The 24,703-nt window shown below is 35.7% G+C and overlaps 3 protein-coding genes and 1 pseudogene across 3 annotated transcripts; all 4 read right to left on the bottom strand.

The window, feature by feature from the left end:
• Nucleotides 1–69: 69 nt before the first annotated feature.
• On the bottom strand, nucleotides 70–11,985 carry LOC140823514 (hypothetical protein At1g04090-like). Its single transcript, XM_073184897.1, has 3 exons — nucleotides 11,612–11,985; nucleotides 9,189–10,800; nucleotides 70–413 (listed from the first exon to the last, which is right to left on the bottom strand). The coding sequence occupies exons 1-2, from the start codon at nucleotides 11,724–11,726 to the stop codon at nucleotides 9,212–9,214; spliced, it is 1,704 nt and encodes a 567-aa protein (XP_073040998.1). The 5' UTR covers nucleotides 11,727–11,985; the 3' UTR covers nucleotides 70–413; nucleotides 9,189–9,211.
• On the bottom strand, nucleotides 4,108–6,502 carry LOC140820133 (uncharacterized). The gene is made up of 2 exons (XM_073180705.1): nucleotides 4,673–6,502; nucleotides 4,108–4,191 (listed from the first exon to the last, which is right to left on the bottom strand). The coding sequence occupies exons 1-2, from the start codon at nucleotides 6,500–6,502 to the stop codon at nucleotides 4,108–4,110; spliced, it is 1,914 nt and encodes a 637-aa protein (XP_073036806.1).
• Nucleotides 11,986–19,581: 7,596 nt separating the features above from the next.
• On the bottom strand, nucleotides 19,582–20,631 carry LOC140818588 (uncharacterized). The gene has a single exon (XM_073178893.1). It carries the CDS (start codon nucleotides 20,629–20,631, stop codon nucleotides 19,582–19,584), a length of 1,050 nt encoding a protein of 349 aa, XP_073034994.1.
• Nucleotides 20,632–22,008: 1,377 nt separating this feature from the next.
• LOC140810560 (plasmodesmata-located protein 2-like) lies at nucleotides 22,009–24,703 on the bottom strand (annotated as a pseudogene).

Below are 24,703 nucleotides of genomic sequence, written 5' to 3'. Positions count from 1 at the left end.
AGAATATCTAGTATGTGATTCTATAGGCAGAAAAATTTTGATTTCATGCCCATCGATGTCGAGAAATCCTTCACAAAATAAGTCACTCCTTAACGATGAAAAGATCGAATGCGTTTCTTGAATTTTGTTGTGTTACAATACATATCTGATAATAAAAAAAGGGGCTCAGCTCACGCCTTGATCCCCTCAATTTGCATGCACACCGTAGTGGCTGAAGTTGCCAATGAATGCCGTTTTGCATGATCAATCTATAAAAAAATGTTGCAAGCACTTCCATCGTTGAATTTTTTTGTGCGTTAGGCTCCCTTTCTGGCTATTCCAACTTTTCTTGCCATCAATTCACAGAATACTGGAGAGCATGATCAGCTTCTTGAACGTCCTATAAAAACGAGAGACGCGGGTGGGCCAGTCATGTCACGTCCCGATACCGGGGTGAGTTGACATCCGGCGTTGTTTTACAATTATTCAATCGTAAATCAACAAGCCTCGTAGTACAGTATACAACCAAACCAGTCTTTTCATAAAACATACATTGTCTTTACAACATAATCAACTTAATAAATGAGTGCGGAAGCGAACAACGTAGAAATAAAAGATAGTCAAATTCCAAAGTATGTCTTGATCAACTGAAACCTCGTTACCATCCCCAGAAATGCATTTGCTCTTCTTCTTCAACTTGTTTTTCATTCTTATCTGGGAGTGAGAGGTGTAAGGGTGAGTATTTTGTGAAATACTCAGCAAGTGGGGGTCGATCGATCACAATAACACAAGGATATACATATATAGATCTTTAACCATTCGAAATTTTCCGTGTCTCAACAAACGTCGGAACAATAAAATGATAGATACGACATAACTTATATATATTTATGTAAATATTAAATGAATTTCATGTCACAATAATTATTCATATCAAGATATGATATTAACAATGAGCAAACATAACTTAGCATATGCATATAGACATAAATTATTCGTATTGCACTGCTATTTCATCTTATTATCCATGGTGTTACTGATCAGTCCCCTATATGTAATTCCTCTAAGGGGTGAGGCCATATATCGGTTATTATTACCCACCGCATCAGGGCCATAAACTTGTCATATCTTATCATGTTTTAGGAAAATTTTCCTTTTTACCATTTTTAACTTGAATCATAACAGTGCCTTTAAACATAATTCTTAGAATACACTAAATTGGTGTTTAAGAATATATATTAGAATATAACATGAAATGAAGATAACATAATTTTGAAACGAAAGGAACATGCACTTGAAATTGATTTAAACATGATTAACAAATTATCAAAACGAAATATTCATATATCAAATCGAAGGAATATATCATGTCGACCGAATTTTCGAAAACATACTTAAATACTTTAAAACATAAGCCCACTTACTGAAAGGTGCTCCTAAATTATGGAAGAAACAAGCTGGAATTTATCGTCCGAAAATCCGTAAATTAGCTAAACTCGTTTGAAATCCGAGCAGTTTTCTTGCCGAAGGGTTTCACAAAATTTGACCGTATGGATGAGGCTGAAATTTTGATATGATGTTTAAAACATATGAAAGTGTATTATGAACGGTGAAGATCGGATTCTGAGGTCGGAAGTGATGGAACGAATTTTCAGAAGTATAACAGAATTATTGCTCCTAAATTTCACTTCAAGAAAGATTGATGATTTCAAACTTCAAGCTTGCTCTAGATGGAAAGGTTTTGGTGTGATTTCTCTCAAACTCAATACATCTATTTATAGGCAAGATTTTAAAATAATTTCCACAATTTGATGCATACTTTAATATATTTTATTTATTTTAGTCAATTTTGGCACATTTGATTTTCAATGTTTTGCACTCATGTTTTGTCAATGTTTTGCACTCATGTTTTTTTTTTCAATGTTTTGCACTCATGTTTTTCAATGTTTTGCACTTCATGTTTTTCAATGTTTTGCACTTTATAATACCTAATAAATATAATACTAATACTAATAATTAATAATAATAAATCATATTCTTACATTCCTCCCTCCTTATTGGAAGTTTCGTCCCTGAAACTTGAGTTTTCTAGATTTTCGAACAGATAGGGATATTGCTCGAACATCTTCTCTTTTAGTTCCCAAGTAGCTTCTCTTTCGGTATGATTAGACCACTGTATCTTAACATAGGAAATGTTGCGTCGCCTTAATACTTGTTCTTTGGTGTCCAAAATTCGAATTGGAACTTCTTCATATCTTAGTTTTTCATTCAGATTATTTTCCATCAGGAGCGGTCCAGTTTCAAGAACATGACTTGGATCTGGGATATATTTCCTCAATTGTGAAACATGAAATACATTATGAATTCTTGACATATCTGGTGGCAATGCTAGTCTGTATGCCAATGTTCCGATTCTTTCTAAAATTTCAAAAGGTCCTATGTATCGAGGATGTAATTTCCCAGCTTTATTGAATCGAACAACTCCTTTCATGGGAGAAACTTTTACGTAGGCTTTTTCTCCAACTGTGAACTCCACTGGTCTCCTCTTTAGATCAGCCCAACTTTTCTGTCGATCTTGAGCAATTTTGAGTCTTTCTTTAATGATTGTTACTTTGTCCACGGTTTCTTGGACAAGTTCAGGCCCAGTTATGGATTTCTCTCCTACCTCATCCCAGTACAGAGGTGATCTACATTTTCGACCGTATAGAGCTTCGTATGGAGCCATTCCAATACTGCTATGATAACTGTTATTGTAAGCGAACTCAATTAAAGGTAGATGTTCACTCCAATTACCCCTGAATTCTAAAGCACATGCCCGTAGCATATCTTCAAGGGTTTGTATTGTTCTCTCTGTTTGGCCATCAGTTTGAGGGTGATAAGCTGTACTGAGAGTAACCTTAGTCCCCATAGCTTGTTGAAAACTTTTCCAGAACCGAGATACAAATCTTGGATCTCTATCAGACAGAATGCTTGCCGGAACTCCATGTAATCGCACAATATTGTCCATGTATATGGTAGCCAATTTTTCCAGATTATAATTCATGCGGACAGGTAGAAAATGTGCAGATTTTGTGAGTCTATCTACGATTACCCATATTCCATTATGACTTTGCCTAGACTTGGGTAAACCTACTACAAAATCCATAGAAATATGTTCCCATTTCCATTCTGGAATTTCCAAGGGTTGAAGAAGTCCTCCAGGCCGTTGATGTTCAGCTTTAACTTGTTGACAGACCTGGCATCTAGAGATGTATTCTGCTACATCCTTCTTCATTCCGCTCCACCAGAAATTTTTCTTTAAATCTCTGTACATTTTTGTACTGCCGGGGTGGACCGAAAATTTTGATTTATGTGCTTCAGACATTACTTCCTGTCGAAGATTCTCGATGTTTGGTACACACAATCGTCCTTTCATCCACAGAACTCCCTTCTCGTCTATATGAAGATCTTGTGACTTCTTTTCTTTGACTTGTTCTTTAAGTTTTGTCAAAGTAGGATCTTGATTTTGTCTTAATTTGATTGTTTCTTGAAGGCATGGTTGTGCAGAAAGTGAAGCTAGGATCACTTTACCCATGTTTTTCCTACTTAAAGCATCAGCTACCTTATTTGCCTTGCCCGGATGATAGCTTATTGTTAAATCATAATCTTTTAACAATTCAATCCATCTTCTCTGCCTCATGTTCAATTCTTTTTGTGTGAACAAATACTTAAGACTTTGATGATCTGTGAAGATCTCGCATTTGGCGCCGTAAAGATAATGCCTCCAAATTTTTAAGGCAAAAACTACCGCAGCTAGTTCGAGGTCGTGAGTAGGATAATTTTTCTCGTACGGCTTCAATTGTCTTGATGCATATGCGATTACTCTTCCTTCTTGCATGAGTACGCATCCTAAACCCTCTTTTGATGCGTCACTGTAAATGGTAAAGCTTTTGTCTTCAGTGGGTAGAACCAATACTGGTGTAGATGCAAGCTTTTCCTTGAGCGTTTGGAAGCTCTTTTCACATTCCTCACTCCAGTTAAATTTTGAGTTCTTTTGTGTAAGTTTTGTAAGAGGCGTAGCTATTGAAGAGAAACCTTCAACAAATTTTCGATAGTAACCTGCCAATCCTAGAAAGCTTCGAATTTCAGTTACTGTCTTAGGTATCGGCCAGCCAGTGATTGCTTCCACTTTTTTAGGGTCCACAGATACTCCTTCTTTTGAAATGATATGGCCTAAGAAAGTCACACTTTTTAGCCAGAATTCGCATTTCTTGAATTTCGCGTATAACTCTTTTTCTCTTAACATCTGAAGAGTCAGGTGAAGATGTTCTTTGTGATCCTCTTCACTTGGGGAATATACGAGAATGTCATCGATAAATACCACCACAAATTTGTCGAGAAATGGCTTGAATACTCTGTTCATGAGATCCATGAAAGCTGCTGGAGCATTTGTCAATCCAAATGGCATTACCGTAAACTCATAATGACCATATCTTGTTCTGAAAGCTGTCTTTGGAACGTCTTCTGGTTTGACCTTCAGTTGATGATATCCTGTCCTTAAATCAAGCTTGGAAAATATTGTGGCTCCTTTGAGTTGATCGAAAAGATCATCTATCCTTGGAAGAGGATATCTGTTTTTGATTGTGATCTTGTTGAGTTCTCTATAATCGATACACAATCTCATACTTCCATCCTTTTTCTTTACAAATAAGACTGGAGCTCCCCAAGGAGAGACACTTGGTCTGATTTGTTTCTTGTCTAACAACTCTTGAAGTTGTTCTTTTAGTTCATTGAGTTCTGCTGGAGCCATTCGATAGGGTGCCTTTGATATTGGTGTGGCACCTGGTACCAAGTTAATCTCGAATTCTATCTCACGGTCCGGAACCATTCCAGGTAGCTCTTCTGGAAAGACATCCGAAAATTCTTGTACCACTGGAATATCTTCTATCTTGAGCTCGACTCCTTCTTTTACTTCGTTTACCATTGCTAGATAAACTATTTCTCCAGACTTCATGGCTTTCCAGGTTTGAGATGCAGAAAGGAGGGATTTACGTTTCTTAGCCTTGCCATGGTATGTGATTTCTTTTTGGCTTGGAGTTCGGAGTTTGATAATCTTATGCCGACAATCTACTATTGCATGACTCTTGGATAACCAATCCATTCCCAGAATAACGTCGAACTCCACCATGTTAACTTGAATCAATTCAGCGTTGAATGTGTGTTCATTGATATATACTATGCAGTTCCGATGTATCTTATGTGTTTCAATTGTTTTACTGGTGGGAGTAGCAATTCTAAAAGGTTCAACAAGTATCTCTGGTATAAGCCCTAACTTCTTAGTGAATCTCTTAGAAATAAATGAATGAGTGGCACCACAGTCAAACAACACATAAGCTGAAATTTTATTGATTATAATGGTACCTGCCACGACATCGTTTGCATCATCTGCCTCTTCTTGAGTTATGGCAAACATACGAGCATTGGTCTTATTCTCCTTTGGCTTGTTGGGGGTATCATTAGTGTTTGACCATGTCATTTTCTTTAATGGTTCAGGACAATTAGCAATTCGATGTCCCATCTTCCCACAATTGAAGCAAGCACCAGTGTTCCTTCGACATTCTCCAATGTGTCGGTAGTTGCATAATGGACACGGTTTTATGCTTGAGAATGTCGTAGTTGAATTGGAAGGAGTTCCCTTGAATGGTCCACTTGATTGGTTTGACCTTTTAACTGGTTGTTTACCTTGAAAAGATTGTCCAGTGAGAGGTCGTTTATTTTTATTTTCATCTTCTCGGCGCTTGATATCAGTCTCAGCTCTAATGGCTGCTCCCATTAAATCATCAAAACCTGTGGGTTGGTAAACTGCCAGAGCTGATTGGATACGGCTGTTCAGACCACGTTTGAAACGATGCATCTTCAGGATATCATCTGCCATGATGGCAGGAGCATAGGTTCCAAGGGAGTTGAATTTAGAAGTGTACTCCACAACAGACATATCCGGGGTTTGAGTAAAATTCTCAAATTCACTCAACAATTTTAATCTCAACTCTGGTGGATAGTATTGTTTCAAGAATGCTTCTCGAAATCTTTGCCATGTGATTGGTCCGACTTCTGTCATATTTGCTGAGATTGTCTCCCACCATTTGGCCGCCTTTTCTTCTAGGAATGGTGTCACCACAGTCACTTTTAGTTCATTTGGCACTTCAAGCAATTGGAGTTGTGTCTCAATATTCTTGAGCCAGCCTTGACCAACTTCTGGGTCAGGGTTGCCGTCAAACGTTGGGACTCGATTCCTCCGAAGAGATTCATAATGGTGTTTGATTCCATTCGGTGGTGGAGGTGGTGGTGGCTGATTAGTGTTGGTATTTACATGGCTCATTCCTTGGATGGTTGTTGCCACAATGGTTGCTATGGCCATTAAATCTTCTCTGCTAAGGCCAACTCTTGCTGCTGGTGGTGTATCTTCGTTGTTATTGTTGTTGCAATCATTGTTGCGATTGGCATATCGCGGGTTGCGGTTGCTACGATAGGGTCTCTCTGCCATTTCCTACACGCATGAGAATTTCTAAGATGTTTGAATAATTATGTACAAAAATATTGAAGATTAACTCAAATATGAAATCAATCAAGGAATAGATCAAATAAACTTTTTATTGATTCCAATGAGAAGGAAAAGCAATACAAATCAAAGTTTTCAGAAGTGTAATGATAAGAAGTAAAAGAAAGGAAATGGATTATCAATCCTTATTACAAATAGTCACGACACTAAATACTCAATCATCTAAAACATCGCCATCTCCTAATACTTCATCTTCCATCTGTTCTTCTACCGGTTCTACTTCCGGCTCCAATGCCATAATGATGGCATCCTCAAGATGATGAACATAATTCTGTAATTGTTCATTTTGCATAGTCAAATTGTGCACTGAATTCTGTAGTTCTTGAATGGTGGCCTCATCTTGCTGACGACGTTGATTTTCCATCAGTATACTTTGTTGAATTTGAGACTGGAGTGCTTGGGATTCTTCTAGCATTTGTTGGTGTTCTTTGTTCAATTCAAGGACTTTTGTTTGGGAAGCCTCTAGTTTATTTTTGGTCATTTCGTGATTTTTCTCTTCTGAGTTGAGATAGTAAGCAAACCTTTGTACGTCAGCCTGAAAATGGTCTTTGATCTCTTCTAACTCTTGTTTTTCCTTTTTCAAGTTTTCATATGCCAAATCTTTGGCCAACAATTGCTCTTGGTGTTTTTGTTGCTCTTCATAAAGTTGAGCTCTAAGGTTTGCCATCGCAATCTCGTGGTTACTAAGAGCGAGTTCACGCATACGTTTGGGTATTTCAGCACGAGTACGGGAAGCCATTTCCTGAAATAAAACCAATGGAAAGGCTTAGAACAAGGAGTTTATGATATTCACGATTATTACCAAAAACGGCAAAACGTGATTTTGGATGCTTCATCAATAGAATATGGTGATTTTCAGATGTCACGATAAGAACAGTGAATATTGTTCATTGGTAGGAAGTCGCTAGGGTCTTGCCAAAAACTGACTTTGTCAAATTTCCTATGGCAATTTCCCAGCCGGATTATGAACCTGGAGGGCTCTGATACCACTTAAATGTCACGTCCCGATACCGGGGTGAGTTGACATCCGGCGTTGTTTTACAATTATTCAATCGTAAATCAACAAGCCTCGTAGTACAGTATACAACCAAACCAGTCTTTTCATAAAACATACATTGTCTTTACAACATAATCAACTTAATAAATGAGTGCGGAAGCGAACAACGTAGAAATAAAAGATAGTCAAATTCCAAAGTATGTCTTGATCAACTGAAACCTCGTTACCATCCCCAGAAATGCATTTGCTCTTCTTCTTCAACTTGTTTTTCATTCTTATCTGGGAGTGAGAGGTGTAAGGGTGAGTATTTTGTGAAATACTCAGCAAGTGGGGGCCGATCGATCACAATAACACAAGGATATACATATATAGATCTTTAACCATTCGAAATTTTCCGTGTCTCAACAAACGTCGGAACAATAAAATGATAGATACGACATAACTTATATATATTTATGTAAATATTAAATGAATTTCATGTCACAATAATTATTCATATCAAGATATGATATTAACAATGAGCAAACATAACTTAGCATATGCATATAGACATAAATTATTCGTATTGCACTGTTATTTCATCTTATTATCCATGGTGTTACTGATCAGTCCCCTATATGTAATTCCTCTAAGGGGTGAGGCCATATATCGGTTATTATTACCCACCGCATCAGGGCCATAAACTTGTCATATCTTATCATGTTTTAGGAAAATTTTCCTTTTTACCATTTTTAACTTGAATCATAACAGTGCCTTTAAACATAATTCTTAGAATACACTAAATTGGTGTTTAAGAATATATAGTAGAATATAACATGAAATGAAGATAACATAATTTTGAAACGAAAGGAACATGCACTTGAAATTGATTTAAACATGATTAACAAATTATCAAAACGAAATATTCATATATCAAATCGAAGGAATATATCATGTCGACCGAATTTTCGAAAACATACTTAAATACTTTAAAACATAAGCCCACTTACTGAAAGGTGCTCCTAAATTATGGAAGAAACAAGCTGGAATTTATCGTCCGAAAATCCGTAAATTAGCTAAACTCGTTTGAAATCCGAGCAGTTTTCTTGCCGAAGGGTTTCACAAAATTTGACCGTATGGATGAGGCTGAAATTTTGATATGATGTTTAAAACATATGAAAGTGTATTATGAACGGTGAAGATCGGATTCTGAGGTCGGAAGTGATGGAACGAATTTTCAGAAGTATAACAGAATTATTGCTCCTAAATTTCACTTCAAGAAAGATTGATGATTTCAAACTTCAAGCTTGCTCTAGATGGAAAGGTTTTGGTGTGATTTCTCTCAAACTCAATACATCTATTTATAGGCAAGATTTTAAAATAATTTCCACAATTTGATGCATACTTTAATATATTTTATTTATTTTAGTCAATTTTGGCACATTTGATTTTCAATGTTTTGCACTCATGTTTTGTCAATGTTTTGCACTCATGTTTTTTTTTTCAATGTTTTGCACTCATGTTTTTCAATGTTTTGCACTTCATGTTTTTCAATGTTTTGCACTTTATAATACCTAATAAATATAATACTAATACTAATAATTAATAATAATAAATCATATTCTTACAAGTCATACATGAGTACCAATAACCGTTGGCTAACACCGTTCATCCCCTAGCCAATTATCCTTCTCCTTTGGTCCTGTTGGCCCTTCTTCACCGTAAAGTTCAGTGGGGAATAGCTCAATGAGATTTTCAACCGATAGTCTAATGAAGAAAGGAAGGTGTTTGATGATCTTTTCCAATTCAGGCAGTGAATTGTAAACGACGGTGGGACCCCATTCTCTCATGTACTGCAACCAATGTGGCTCGGCTACAAATTGATCTCCGAGATGCTCCGCAGCGACAATCTGGTATTTGGTACTTGAGTCGACCAAAAACTTGCTTTTAGCACAATCATTCCTCACACCAACACCAAGTTTTGTTGAGCCCTGGATGTAGCATCCCTCGTGTGGGAAACTTGCATGGCCGTGTTTTGAGGAGTAAACTATGGCCTTATTTCCCTCGATGAACTCCAATTCTGAGGCATCGAGCCATTCACCACCACTATGCTCCGAGAAATATATGCTCCAAAGCTCTCCAGTGAAGTTACTTATGCGAAGCGTATAATGTTCCCAATCACCAACATGCTGTCCTAGTCTATTGCATTCATAATTCAATATTCCACCTTTAATCGTAACCGGGCCGTTGAAAGGACAAAAAACCCACATAGCAAGGTCGGTGAACGAGCCTCCAGAAGCTGGTTTTACATGGATATAGAGCTCGGATGTTTCGATTTTACCATACTTGACATAGTCTTTGCTATCATTGTCATCATCATCAACTGGTAAATCGAGCCAGAACTCTTTATCATTTTCTCCACCAGCCGGTAAATTTGATCCTGCGGAATCAATTTCCAGACCTTTATCAGTTCCTTCTTCGAACAAAAGAGCCCCGTTTTCGAAAAACCAAGAAACTGAAGACGGAAAATAAACTTCATCTGGGTGGAAATACAGAGTCGGCCCATACTCCTTGATGAGGGCATGAACTTGCTCAAGATTCGGCATCGCAAGAAGCGAAGAATCAAGGTTTTTCAAACAAGCAATATCTAACTCATCCTCAGAATTCTCATCTTTACCACAGAAGAATGTCCCAACAGGGACACCTTTACCAAGCATTCCCCTTCCGCAGGCCCTCGTGTTCCAAATGTAAATTTGATCTTTCGAGTTACGAGCTTTCATATCAAATATATCCTCACCAACTTCACAAGGTTCAGTAAGATCAGCTCGAACACATCTAACCTCTTCGATTTCAGGTTCATTAGGCTCAGTAGTAACTACAAAACCCATGGATTTATAATCTTCTGGTGGATTTGGTAGCCAAATATAACCAAGTTCATCATGACTCCATATCAAGCTATAGTTAAGAGGCTTTTTGAGGGACGGAAGTTCAGAAGCTGAATCCCGAATTGGACCATTTTGTTTATCAACAGCTTTGGCTACAAGGACATAACCTCTCAGTTGCTTGTTACTTGGCTGACAATAATGACCAAGGCATGAATATCCATCTGGAATATTAGAAGGCTTATAGAAGGTAACACCTTTGGCCTTTCCTCGCAATGGGGTGCAACTCCATATTTTATCGAAATTCGTGATTTTAACGACTTCTAATTCCCCCAGGCATATTTTCCCTGATGCAAAATCCTTACCTGTCCAAGGTAAAGTTGAATCAACACTTGTTAACAAGTTCTTGGGAAACTATCAGAAACTTCACTTTCAAATGGTCAACGTGTTTTGTCCCCAACTTTTTGCAATCAAATCCGAATCAACTGATAGGGGGTTGATTGGTTCGCATCTCAAACCAAAAACAATATGATAAAAAATAAATCAGTGAAAGATTTAGAACGAAGGCGTGAAAATTATAAATTACAGTAAAAGAGCAAATTATAAAAGAAGCATCCCTAAAAGAATTGCTTTGTTTTTTAAACGACTCTCTGTTTGCTTGCAGACTCGAAATTTCTAGCCATTGACAAAACTGAAATCTTACCTAAACAAGAGAATTTCACACATGCTATCGCCTATCAGATGAAATGGACAAAAGCTTTGACCAAGTCCCAAATTAAAAAGAAAAAGAATCGCATGCAAAATAACTACATGCCATCAGATTTTCTTGGTTGAAAAAGATAATTATGATATTATGCAAGTGCAGGGTGTGGTAACTTCATAGAATACGCAGCATAAATCACCATTGTCCTAAATTGGGAGTTAAAATGAAAATTTGTTCAAAATCTAAGTTGAAATGATTTCATGGAACCTATCAATCAACACTATGTACATATCCAAGAAGCCATAAATACGTTCAAACCATAATTTAACCAGAGTCTCGAGATCAGAGGTGCTTCGTATTGAAACAAAGATCGCGTGATATTTTTCAGCAACAGAGCACAAATATAATCCAAGAAAACAAAGACATGAAACAAAAAATATTGAATCTTTGCCATAAAATTTTCAAGAAAATACCTTCAGGCCACTGTGGAAGGGGAGAAGGCAAAGAAAAGGGGTTGGGGTCCTCCAAGAACTCTTCAAATACACTGTCAGAGCATGATGATACGCAAAAATCCCACAAACCGAACATATTTCCTCGTTTCTTCCTCAAAACATATGCACAGATGAATCCCAAAAAAACCCAAAAAAATAAACAGTAAGATAATTCAAAAGATTGATCAATGATGAAAAGAATTGGCAGAAAATTTGCTGAACCTCGCCGAATTTTAGTTAGCAGTACTAAACACAAGAGAACAAGAAATGGGGAGTCTTTTTCTATTAAATATTACTCCATTAACAGAGGATATCGAGTAGCTGTTCCAACTTGGTGTTTTCTTTGTAAGAAATGGTTGGATTTTTTATCATTATATATTATTATTATTTTTTTTTTTTTGAAGAATCATTATATATTATTATTATTATTGTTATTGTTATTTCTTTTGATTTGGGTCAGTTGGGAGCTTTCTTTGACTTTTCAAAAGGCGGAGGTTGAGTGAAGAAACAGCAAGCTTAGATAAAGAGAAGTTCAACTAAATTTGGTGAAAGTTCAATGGGACCACAAAATATATATTTAATTTTATTATACTTATCATCTTAATTTAAATATCACATAAATTTCTATGAGACCATATTAATTTTATAAAATAGATATTCTATTCGATCTAAATCATAAAAAAATATTATTTTTATGTTAAAAAAATTATTTTTCTTCATAAATATAAATGAAGTTCATTCATCTCATGAATATAAATTGTATATCAAGATACCAAGTCAAATATAACTTTATTTTCAGTTATATATGTACTTTTAAGTTTTAACTATGATACATTGTGGTAGCCATGTTACAAAAAATTGAGACTATTATAAATATTAGATGCTTTTGTTCCCAATATTAAATCATTACGAAAAACTACAAATATAATAATAAGTAAAGAAACTGGTGGACCGTGGAAGTATGTATCCAAATTTTTGTTGAAGTCTGTAAAACTAGAGGGAAAAATATCTGAAGCAATTGTATTTCTCATGTTTACGTTTGTACAGTGATGCCCTTTTATACACAATGAAGTAAAGAGAAGTAAAGAAAGCGGGTTATGCAATGAACACGCTTATGCCTATGTGAATATCAACTAATAAAATGAATACTAACTAACACTCCCCCTCAAGATTGGTGGAGGTTTAAAACACCAATCTTGGACAGCAAGTAGGTGTGTTGATCCTTTCCCAAGCTCTTGGTGAAAATGTCCGCGAGTTGATTGCTTGTGGGAACATAAGAGGTTTTGAGTAACTTGGACTGAATTTTTTCCCGTATCAAATGACAATCTATTTCGATATGCTTCGTTCGTTCATGATAAAGGGGGTTGGCAGCGATATGCATTGCTGCCATGTTATCACAATACAAGGTGGCTGGTTCTGTAATAGACACACCCATCTCTTGAAGTAATCCAGTAACCCATACAATCTCACAAGAAGTAGTAGCCATTGCCCTATACTCAGCTTCCGCGGATGATCTCGAAACCGTGCTTTGTTTCTTAGTTTTCCAGGACACCAGTGAATCTCCTAGCTTCACACAATAGCCTGTGAGAGATCTCCGAGACATGGGGCAGGCCGCCCAGTCGGAATCACAATATGCAGATAGGGACAAGTCACTATGAGCAGACAACAAGATACCTAAACCAGGTGTGGACTTCAAGTAGCGCACAACTCTAATAGCAGCTTCCATGTGTGATTTCTTAGGTGCATGTAGGAATTGACTGAGATTCTGCACCACATAGCAGAGATCTGGTCTAGTGATAGTAAGGTATATCAACTTGCCTACAAGTCTTTTATAAGTATTGGAATCTAACAGTAAAGAATCGACAGCAGCCAATGAATCCTCTTGTTGAATAACCGAATCAAGTTCGTGACTTGTAAGCCTAAGGTTTTGCTCCATAGGTGTTGTACACGGCTTGGCACCACTCAAACCCATTTCTGAAATCAGTTCTAGTGCATACTTCCGTTGACATAAGTAGATTCCTTCATTAGACCTGGCAATCTCAATACCCAAAAAATATCTCAATGGACCTAAATCCTTGAGATGTATTCTGGAATGAAGGAACAGCTTCAGCTCTTTGATAGAGGAATCACTATCACCAGTTATTATAATGTCATCGACATACACAAGTAACAACACTATGCAATCAGCAGTTCGTTTAATGAATAAGGAATGATCATGTTGTGACTGAACATATCCTGCATCCTTCATAACGCTAGAAAACTTATGATTCCATTGTCTTGAAGCTTGTTTTAGCCCATATAAGGACTTTTTTAATAAGCAAACCTTGGACTCCCCCTGTCTTCTATAACCCAAGGGCATGTCCATGTATACCTCTTCATCTAAATCTCCTTGTAGGAAAGCATTTGTCACGTCCATTTGATGTAAGTTCCAACCTCTAATGGCTGCTAGGCTCAACATACACCGAATTGTCACAATCTTGGCTGTGGGTGAAAATGTATCATGGTAATCAACTCCATGTTGTTGTGTATATCCCTTTCCCACAAGCCTCGCCTTGAATCTATCCACGGTTCCATCAGCTTTATATTTAATTTTGTACACCCACTTACATCCTATCGGCTTCTTATTGGCAGGGAGATTAACAATAGCCCATGTATCATTTGATTCGAGGGCTGCAAGTTCCAAATCCATAGCCTCTTTCCACCTAGGATCAGTTATTGCTTCATGATAGTATTGTGGTTCTTTTTCAGAAGAAATTGAAGCCAAAAAACTTTGATAAGCTGGATGAAATCTTGAATATGTGAGGAAGTTTGAAATAGGATAACTGGACTTGGCTAAATGACTATGAGGCAAGGTAGGACAGGTATAGTCTTTTGTCCAAATAGGTGGTGTTGTATGTCTAGTCGATCGTCGAGGAACTGAAGAAAGTTGCTCAGGAACAGCAGGTTGACAAGGCAAAGTAAGATCATGCTCGACAATGGGATTGTATGGAAAAGGCGAGTACTGCTGTTCAGATTTAGAAAAGGGAAAGATTTCTTCGTGAAACACCACATCTCGAGAAAAAAATATTCTGTTAGAATGTAGGTTGAGTAACTTATATCCCTTTTGTGTGTTTGAATATCCCAAGAATACACATGATGATGCTCTAGCAGACAGTTTGTGAGGGATAGTCAAGTTGGTAGCATAACACAAACAACCAAACACTCGTAGGTGATTAAATGAAGGAGTTTTATGAAATAAGACTTCATGAGGCGTTTTGTTTCCTAAATAGGGAGTAGGAGTGCGGTTGATCAAATATACCGCTGTCAAAACACAATCACCCCAATACTTCAATGAGACAGATGACTGAAATCTCAAGGCCCTAGCTATGTTTAAGATGTGTCTATGCTTTCTTTCCACAACACCGTTTTGTTGTGGTGTATATGGACAAGAACTTTGATGTATTATGCCAAGAGATTGAAACAAAGATGTACATTCCCGTTTAAAAAAATCAGATGCATTGTCGGTACGAAGAATTTTGACCGACATGCTAAATTGATTTCGGATGAGCACAAAGAAATTTTTCAGGATGTGTAGGACATCTAGTTTAGAATGCATCAAGAAAACCCAAGTTCCTCTAGAAAAATCGTCAACTATGGTAAGAAAATATCTCTCCCCATTGTACGTTTCTGTCTTAAAGGGTCCCCAAATATCAAGGTGCAATAATTCAAAAGAGCATGCAGTTCTAGAAGTGCTTGTACGTGGAAAACAAAGACGGGTTTGTTTTGATTGTGGACATATAGAGCAATGAGGTATAGAATCACATGAAGATACAAAAGGCAAGAGTTTCATTCTAGCAACAGATATATGCCCCAAGCGTTGGTGCCAAAGTGAACTGCTTAATGAGGAACAAGCTATTGTACTATCAACAGTCAACGTATTACAATGAAACTTAGAACTAGAGGTAGGAACTTTAGGTAAGGAAGAAAAACCAGAGTGTGAATTGCTTGTATCATCCAAGTGATAAAGTCCATTCCATTCTCTACCAATCCCCATTATCTGTCCAGTCTTGAGGTCCTGAAAAACACAAAATTTGGGGTAAAATGTAACATAGCAGTTGTGTTCTTTGGTGAGTTTAGAAACAGAAAGCAGGTTAAAGCGAAAATCTGGTATTTGCAAAACTCCGTTGAGTATGATTGAATCTGAAAGAGCTACAGAACCTGCTCCACTAATAGAAATCTTACTGCCATTTGGCAATCCAACTGTCCCAGAGGATTTAGCTATGGACTTAAAATTTTGCAAGACCAATGAATCTCCTACCATATGCTCATTTGCACCGGTATCTATTATCCAAGAAGCTTTGGTAGAATGAGATAAAGATAATGAGTCCTTTTTCCTTGTACCTGCCATATTTGCCATAGGTTCATGAGAAGTCTCTGCATCACACTTTCCAAGCAGCTTTAAAATCTCAGCATACTGAGCCTGACTGAAAATTGGAGTATCTTGAGCCGCTGCTGTTGATGTGCTGACTGAATCACGCTCAACCGCATTTGCTTCAAATTGTGGCTTTCTGTTTTTCATCACTTTCTGAGGAATAAACTTACCTTGAGGCTTGAACGTTTTATGGCCTGGGGGATATCCATTAAGCCGATAACAAGTGGCTCTAGTGTGGCCATTCCAATTACAATAATCACATTTGAGAAATTCTTTCTGTTGTGATTCTCTTCGATTTTGATTAGAAAAAAATACCGCAGCTGGTGTCTCTACAGAGATGATAGCACGATGAGATTCTTCTTGGGAGATTATTGAAAATGCTTGTCCCACAGTCGGTAAAGGAGTCATCATAAGAATTTGGCTTCGGATTTGAGAATAACTCTCATTTAATCCCATCAAAAACTGAAGTAATTTCTGTTGTTGATCATGTTCAATATATTTCCTAGCTGTTGCACATTCACAAGAAGGCAGAGTTACCAAAGAGGAGTATTCATCCCACAGTTGTTTTAATTTGCAAAAAAACACTGAGATTGTACTATCTCCCTGTGTGATCCTTCCAATTTCTCGATGTAGAGTGAAGATCCGCGATCCATTCACTTTATCGAATTGCTCTTTTAAGTCAGACCATACAACAGATGCTTCAGTAGCATATACAATGCCTCGAAATATATCCTTACAAACCGTATTGTAGATCCAGGACAGAACCAGGGCATTACACCTCTCCCATTGTTGTGCTGTGAGAGATCCAGAGGCTGGACGCTTACAAGTGCCGTCTATAAATCCAATTTTGTTCTTCGCACGTAGTGCAATTAACATCGCACGACTCCACACTCCATAGTTCTCAGTACCTACTAACTGATCAGTAACTAAATTCATACCTGGGGTGTCCGAGGGATGAAGAAATAGCGGATCGTTGAAATTGGAATTCATCGCCATCTCAAACTGAATCTCCTCTGCACTATTCAACCAGGAAGCCAGCGGAGAGTTTAATTTCCGAATTCAATCTCAAGTGAATTCAGAATTGCACTGATCACTCATCGACTTCGTTGCTCTGATACCATGTTGAAGTCTGTAAAACTAGAGGGAAAAATATCTGAAGCAATTGTATTTCTCATGTTTACGTTTGTACAGTGATGCCCTTTTATACACAATGAAGTAAAGAGAAGTAAAGAAAGCGGGTTATGCAATGAACACGCTTATGCCTATGTGAATATCAACTAATAAAATGAATACTAACTAACAATTTTATCTTAGATATTTTCTGACCGACCAAATTTATCTTAGAATTATATATTTTCTGACCAACCAAATATGTCTATTGTTTTGGATATTTTGGTGTGTTCGGATCAAAATAATTTTGACTCCGAATAAAAAAAATATATATAATTATTTCTAATAAGAACTTGACAAAAACTTACGTGAAGGTCTCACGTATCGTATTTTGTGACACGGATCTCTTATTTGAGTCATCTATGAAAAAATATCACTTTTTATGCTAAGAGTATTACTTTTTATTGTGAATATCAGTAAGGTTGATTCGTCTCACAGATAGATTCGTGATACCGTTTCACAAGAAACATATTCCAAGAACTTTTAAGTTTAAGCAATTGAGCTCAAAATTTTATGAAATTCCTTTATTCATGTAATTCATCGGTTCAATTATATATGTTTCATTTCTTTTTTAATTGTCTCGTATACAGTACAGTTTTACATTTAATAACAATTTTTTCTTGTTTTTTCATAATATTAACTAAAATTTTGAAAACGTGCAACTGTTTTTCGAATAACTTAAATATAGATAAAATATGAAGTTTATTTTTTGTTGGCAAAAACTTGTGTGAGACGGTCTCACGGGTCGTATTTGTGAGACAGATTTCTTATTTGGGTCATCCATAAAAAAATATTATTTTTTATGCTAAGAGTATTATTTTTTATTGTGAATATGGATAGGGTTGACCCATCTCACAGATTAAGATCCGTGAGACGGTCTTACATGAGACTCACTCTTTTTTGTTTATGTTAACAAGTAATAACTAATTATTTACTGAAAGGGTAATTTTTTGCCCAAATATTATTACATTTGTATGCTTATTTTATAGTTTATTTAGATTATTTTACATATTTTATAAATTTTAAGAATCGATATTTTCCTATATCCTTCTTTTTTTAAAACACATATTTTATTCTTTCCTCTCTTAATTTAATTTAATTGTCTTCTTCTAAAATTTTTATTTCCTTTGAAAATAATTGGCAAATCAATTACGCCTGTTGCCAGATGAATTGGATACAATGTGTCAGGTTTTTAAATGGAAGATTCCGTCTCTGGCATCGAATATTCCTTCCCTCGGTGAACAGATTCCACCTGTAGTATCGGATATTCCTTTATCAAATTAATTAATTTTTTTAATCCAACCTAGCTTATAGATTTATAATAGCAGGGAAAATTACATTTTTTTAAATTATAATTTACATATTTTTCAATTTTTAGTTACGTTGTCAGCCAATTTATAGTTTTAGTATGTTGATTTGATTTGATTTTTCAATTTTAGTTATTTTTAATAGAATGATGACACGACAAGAACACATCAGTAATGTTCGATATTACGTCAGCAATTTCCATTGACACTTCAATATTTCCTAGGCCGTGTCATAATTTATCGTCATCACATCAGTATTACAATGAAAAAGAGCTAAAATTGAAAAATATATCAATTAGTATATAAATTGATCGATAACGAGAAAAAAAATAAGACACGTGGCCAAAAATGTAATCTCCTCGTGTTCTGTTTCTTGATTTTGGTTATGTATTTTCCTTGCAAAGTATCAAAAGTAAATCATTATAGGCTCACTAGAAATCTGAAGTAGAATTCATAACTTCTGCGACCAAATGTTGAGATCTTTCGCGATCTATTCGCTATAAACTTGGGAAACATATATCATTTGAGTTCAAAAGATTTTTGTGGAAAAGTCTTGATCTTCTATTTTTTTTGGGTCAAATTTCAGTCTTAGTCAAGGATTTTTTTGGGATGATTTTAGTCTTTTACTGACATGACATCGATGCGACATTGACAGTGCCACATCAGACTCTCTAATGAAAAAATGATTAAAATTGCCAAAAGTCGAAAGATAAATGACTAAAACTGAAATTCGATAACATAGATGATCAAAATCGCAAAGAAACAAACATATATGACCAAAATCTCAAAGAATATAAAAGAAATATCCCAACGAATTGTTTGTATTATTCTGCATGTTTACTTGGTATATATGTGTGGTTTCCCATGCTAGTGTATATATATGAGATTCATCGGTGCACACACGAAAGATGGTAGTTGCTGGCGATTACAAATCGCAAAATTCAATAGTGTGAGATGTAAACTAAACTGAATAAACAAATTCTAACACTATTTTCATAAAACAAATTATCTCGTGTGTTACATGAAAAACCAATGACTATTCAATAAACATCGTCATGACTAATTCAGACATAAAACTTGCGAAGATTTTCTTCTGGAAGCCCAATCAACTGAAAGCTTTGTTTCTTCTTCCTCTCATTCCTCTTGTTCTTCCATTTATTGGACCCGCAAATGAAGCTAAACTCGAATCCATACGCATTTCCAATGCACGAAAACAACCTTTTCTTAGAAGAAACTTTCTGACGATACCCTGAAATAATATCATTGCCAGCTTTCTTCAATTGAATTTCATCGTTGGCATTAACCCGTTTCGGGTTTCCGGATTTCCCTGCATGTTTTTCACTCTTAATCCCACCTGGTTCTGTCCAATTCTCAAATATCGAGCTGCTAAAGTCGTCCCCTTGGTTAGAATACAACCATTTTTTCATGTCCCCCGCTACCTCGGACGGCAATGGCCGCATTGCGGAGAAAAGCGAGTTACTATACGTATAAGTCGTGTAGTTCTCGGTTTCGTGCTCAGATCCGGGCCTGGTTATCATTCTACTTTCTTCATTCGGAATTAGGTCCTCATCTTTCAACATTTCGGGGGCTGTTGGGACCTCAATCACGCAATCTTTCTCCTTTTCGTTTTGATCCTCATCGCCTTCCCAATTTTCCTTATCAGGGTCATTTGTTGTCCTGGATATGCTTATTTCACTCGACGCTGGAATTGTGTTGTCGACAAGCTGGAGAGCAAGATTCAGGGTTCCTTGCAGATGCCCCGATGCGGTACAAATCTGAAGTTTTACCCGTCTTTCGGACGAGTTTTTTCGAATGGTTGGTGACAAATTGTTGATGAGAAGATGAGTGGTGCCAATTGGGAGGTCACGTAACCAGGTGACATTGTAGATTTCAATGTTGATAGCCGAGGATTTGGATTTTAGAAACTCGTCATCGACCTGGAAAACGACCTTGTAATTCCAGGTGGGGTTGGTGCTGCCCCGTTGGTCGATCCTTGTGGTTAATTTGTGGCCGGGGTCGATGTACACGGCCGCAAATGTTCGTAGGGTTTTCGACACGGGTGGGAGATCTTGTGCAGAGATTATGTTGATTTCCAGGAGCTTGAAATCAGGCATGGCGATTATTTTTTGAACTGATTTTTATTGTTTTGAGGTGTGGATATGAAGAAAGATGGAGAATGGAATAATCATTCTTGTGGCCTGGACCACAAGAATCGGGCAGTACGAAAGAGAGAATGTGAAGGAAATCTAGGACTTGGAGTACTCCTTGATTTTTGCATCGGGAAAATAGGAAATTGTGAGGACTGTGTTATATGGCCAACCTTAGCCTCATTGGATAATATCCGAATGGAAAAATTATAATTTTGATATAGTTTGTTTATGATTTTTGTTTTCTGGATTGTTAAATTTCAGTCTCCTTCACTGTATTTGTCTGTGTGTGTGTGTGTTTTTTTTTTTTTTTTTTTTTTTCATTTTGGTCAATTTTCCGATAGACTTCCAGTTTAAAAAACTTTTGCCGAAATTAAAATTATTTTATATGGTTTTGGGTTGTTTAGGTTTTAATATATCTGATATGATACTTGTTTTTCATGAGTTTTAGAAACTTTATGATTATTTTATATTTAATTATATGGTAAATTTAAATAGAAATACAATCTACATATAGGGTCACGGTCTGCAAATTATACGTTATAAAAATTATTCTACCCTAGCATTTTAACGAGATAAGATTTGTAGATAAAATTAAATTATTCACTGGGAAAAAAAATTATATTGACTTGGAGACCTGCTATAAAAATTTTAAAATTATAAGATATAATATTATTTTTCGTTGAGTTAATATTATTTTGGTACATTAATTATAAAATCATTATCGAATTGGCATATAAAATTATTATAAATTGCTCAATCAGTATATAATAGTTAAAAATCGAAATAATAACTCAATTTTACTTTTAGAATAATATGCGAGGACTCGAATTTTTAACCTAAAGTGAAACAATAGAGTAAATAATGAATATCGCCGCAGCATAGCCAGGGGAAAGCATTCGATTAGGGTTTTTGAATTAATCGGATCAAAATTTCAAAGTAAATGAGTTCTATCACGTCCCGAGTCCAGACTCGCGCTTGCGTGATTGTACAATGAGTTTCTATAATAACTACTTCGTATTTATCTTCACTTTACGAAAATGATTAACTCAAATTGCTATAGGAGTCTATTGTAGCTCATTGAAAACTCATTTCAAATTTTTAATTTTTACAAATGTCGGACAATATGTATCGCAATTTCAATCGATTATTTTGGTTTAACCGAAATCTCGCTAACATGTGAACTTAAGTTTCTAATTACATGGTTGCGATCGATTATTTCGGTTTGACAGAAACTTTATTAATAAGCAGATAGCTAGCCAATCAACCAGAAAAGATTAACATGAAAAACTAAGGGAGATTGCATTATCAAAATGATTAATGCTAGTTATTTAGAGGACAACTAAGATTAAAAAACAAAAGTGGATCAACTAATACTGGAAATGTGGAATAAACCAATAAAAAGTAGACAATATAATACTAATTAAGGCAATGGAAGTTTCAAAGAATAAAGTATTAAACCCTAAAAAAATTTATTCAATATCACAATGCATATTTTAATTTCACATTATAATAATTATGAGTTGTGCAATTATGTTGTCAAGTGGTTGATCTCCCATTAACTTGTAAAGCCATGTAAACCAAATCTTCTTCAACTCACCAATCTGCACAAATTAACACTTCTATTTAATTCCATGTATTAAATCTTGAAGAATATTTTTTTCACAATTTGAAGTAACATCTAAAAATTGGAACAATTAATTGAGGGGTAATTAAAAATTAATCTTCTTAAAACACATATGAGAGATAAAATTTAAGGGAAAATTGCTTTCTTGGTCATATAATGTTATGTTTTTTTTTTTCAGTCTTCTATTTTGCAAATTTATAGTCTTAATCCGCTATCTTTGTTATCTTGGCAAATTTGGTCTTTTTTCGATGTGTGTAGTGTTATATCAGTATTTCATGTGTTATATCAGTATTCTTAATGAAATGCTAAAAATTGTAAAAAAATCGAAAGATACATGACTAAAACTAAATTGTAATTATAGATGACCAAAATTGTAAAGTGAGAAATTACAAAAAAAAAATTAAATTACAATTTTCCCTAATTTAAAATTGTGGGTTTTTTCTTTCTTTTTTATTTCACTTTATGCATACAAGAATATTATAATTTGAAAAAATTTATGGTATGTATTTACTAACTTACCATCCCTTTTCTTACGAAATGACCTTGCGAGAAAGCATAATATAACTCCCGATAGTATAGCAGCTCCAATACCAATTGCGACCAATTTAGCTGTACGCCCTCCAATTCCATTACCTGAAAAAAAACGATTCACTTATTTATTCTATTAAATTATTTAATTCATTCATTCGGTACTAATTGATGTTTTAAAAGCAAACATATGAACAATTATGAATTATAATAATATATAAGTTCAGTGCTATTTGCAAATCGACCCCACCTCATTTTGATGCTTAGAAATTTATGTGACGCTGTCCTATTAAATTCACGTAGATATCATGTCAGAACCATGTTTTTATTACATCAACGTCGTTGTGTTGGAAAATAATTAAAATTAAAAAAATACAAAAATAATCTACTAAAACTGAAATTTGACAATATCAAATACTGAAATTGAAAAAATCCAATATGTAAGACCGAAATTACAAACTTATCCTAGTTTTTGAGGCGAAGTCCATAACTTTTACTAATCAAGATAACCAAAAAATCAAGCATCATTTAATTTAAAACGATAGATGGGGTATGTTTTAGAAAATAAAATAAATGAAAAAACTATGCTAACTACCAAAATAAAATAAGATTTATACTAACTATCTTGTATATAGTAAAATACGTTTTAGTTTACTCGTGCACTCCCAATGAGTTATTCACTCTTAATCTACTAAATAATTTTTAAAAAAGTATTATAAAATGTTTCAAACTTTAATATAACAAAGAAGTTGTTCAAATTAACTAATTCGTTTTACATATTTATCACACAAAATTATTACTCTACTTATGTTCGTGTTCGAGTACGTGAACGTGAGACCAAATAATCAAGGGTTCTATGTCAACTGACATAACTTGCAGGTTATTGCATTAAGTTAATAAGGTTTACCTAGTGCGCGACGAAACGTAGCTGCTCGCGTAAAAAAAATTATTTTTCAAAATAAACTGTATACCTTCAAACGAGTTGGAACCGATCCCACGATCTCCATAATATTCATAACTTACAAAGCATCCTTCCAGATAAAGTTCAGCATAAACCGAATTCCCACACTCTTCCTCACATATTTGCACTGCATTATTCACACATTCTCCACAATCACACCCTCTCAGATTCGCGGCACACTCCGCCATCAGACCAAAGGATTCATAGTTCATCTGACAAAACCCGTTCCCACTCAAAACCGCGCTTTCCAAGGCAAAAAGTGCAGCATTTTTCATCTCTTCGAAACCACTATTCCTCTTCACTTTGTATTCGCCGCAGCTCTTGTGAAGAATCTGGATCCCGGGTTCATTCTCGTTTTCGGGACCGTCTTCTTCGTAACGCGCGTAGCACCCCAATGAGTTGGATTCTTGAAGGGATCATCGTTGTTGCTGCTGCACAGTTCATTTGACAGTTGAGGGAATTTGCTGACACAGTTGTGGCATTCGTCCGTGGTTAAGTCTTTCCGGCACTGGTACGTGCCTGAGATCGAGGTTTCATAGTTATCATAGACGATGGTTTCGAAGAACTTGGATTTCGAAGACTGGGAAATGAAATCTTGGGAAAGTTTTGCGAGTAGGGATGAATGTGAGAGATTATTTGGATTAGTTTTATTCGAGCATTGGTTGTATATCAACTTGTGGTAATTGTCTGATGATATTAGGGTACTTTGAGAACAATATGGTAAGATTATTACAAAATATAAGATTGAAAAATTTAGAAATGGAACACGATGATTCTTGAATGAACCACCCATATGGTAAGATTACATGGATTTAGGTGTTTCTCTCAAGTTTGGTGGTGGTTTTAAATGAACGGAGTTACACTTTCTGGTAAGAAAATTTTAACGATAATGTTATATATTGCGCCATACATGGAATGTTGGT

Source organism: Primulina eburnea, chromosome 1 (genome assembly GCF_022965805.1).
Source record: "Primulina eburnea isolate SZY01 chromosome 1, ASM2296580v1, whole genome shotgun sequence".
Taxonomy (NCBI): domain Eukaryota; kingdom Viridiplantae; phylum Streptophyta; class Magnoliopsida; order Lamiales; family Gesneriaceae; genus Primulina; species Primulina eburnea.
Note: the sequence above shows the minus strand (reverse complement) of the source record. Positions and strands in the feature narration are given on the sequence as shown.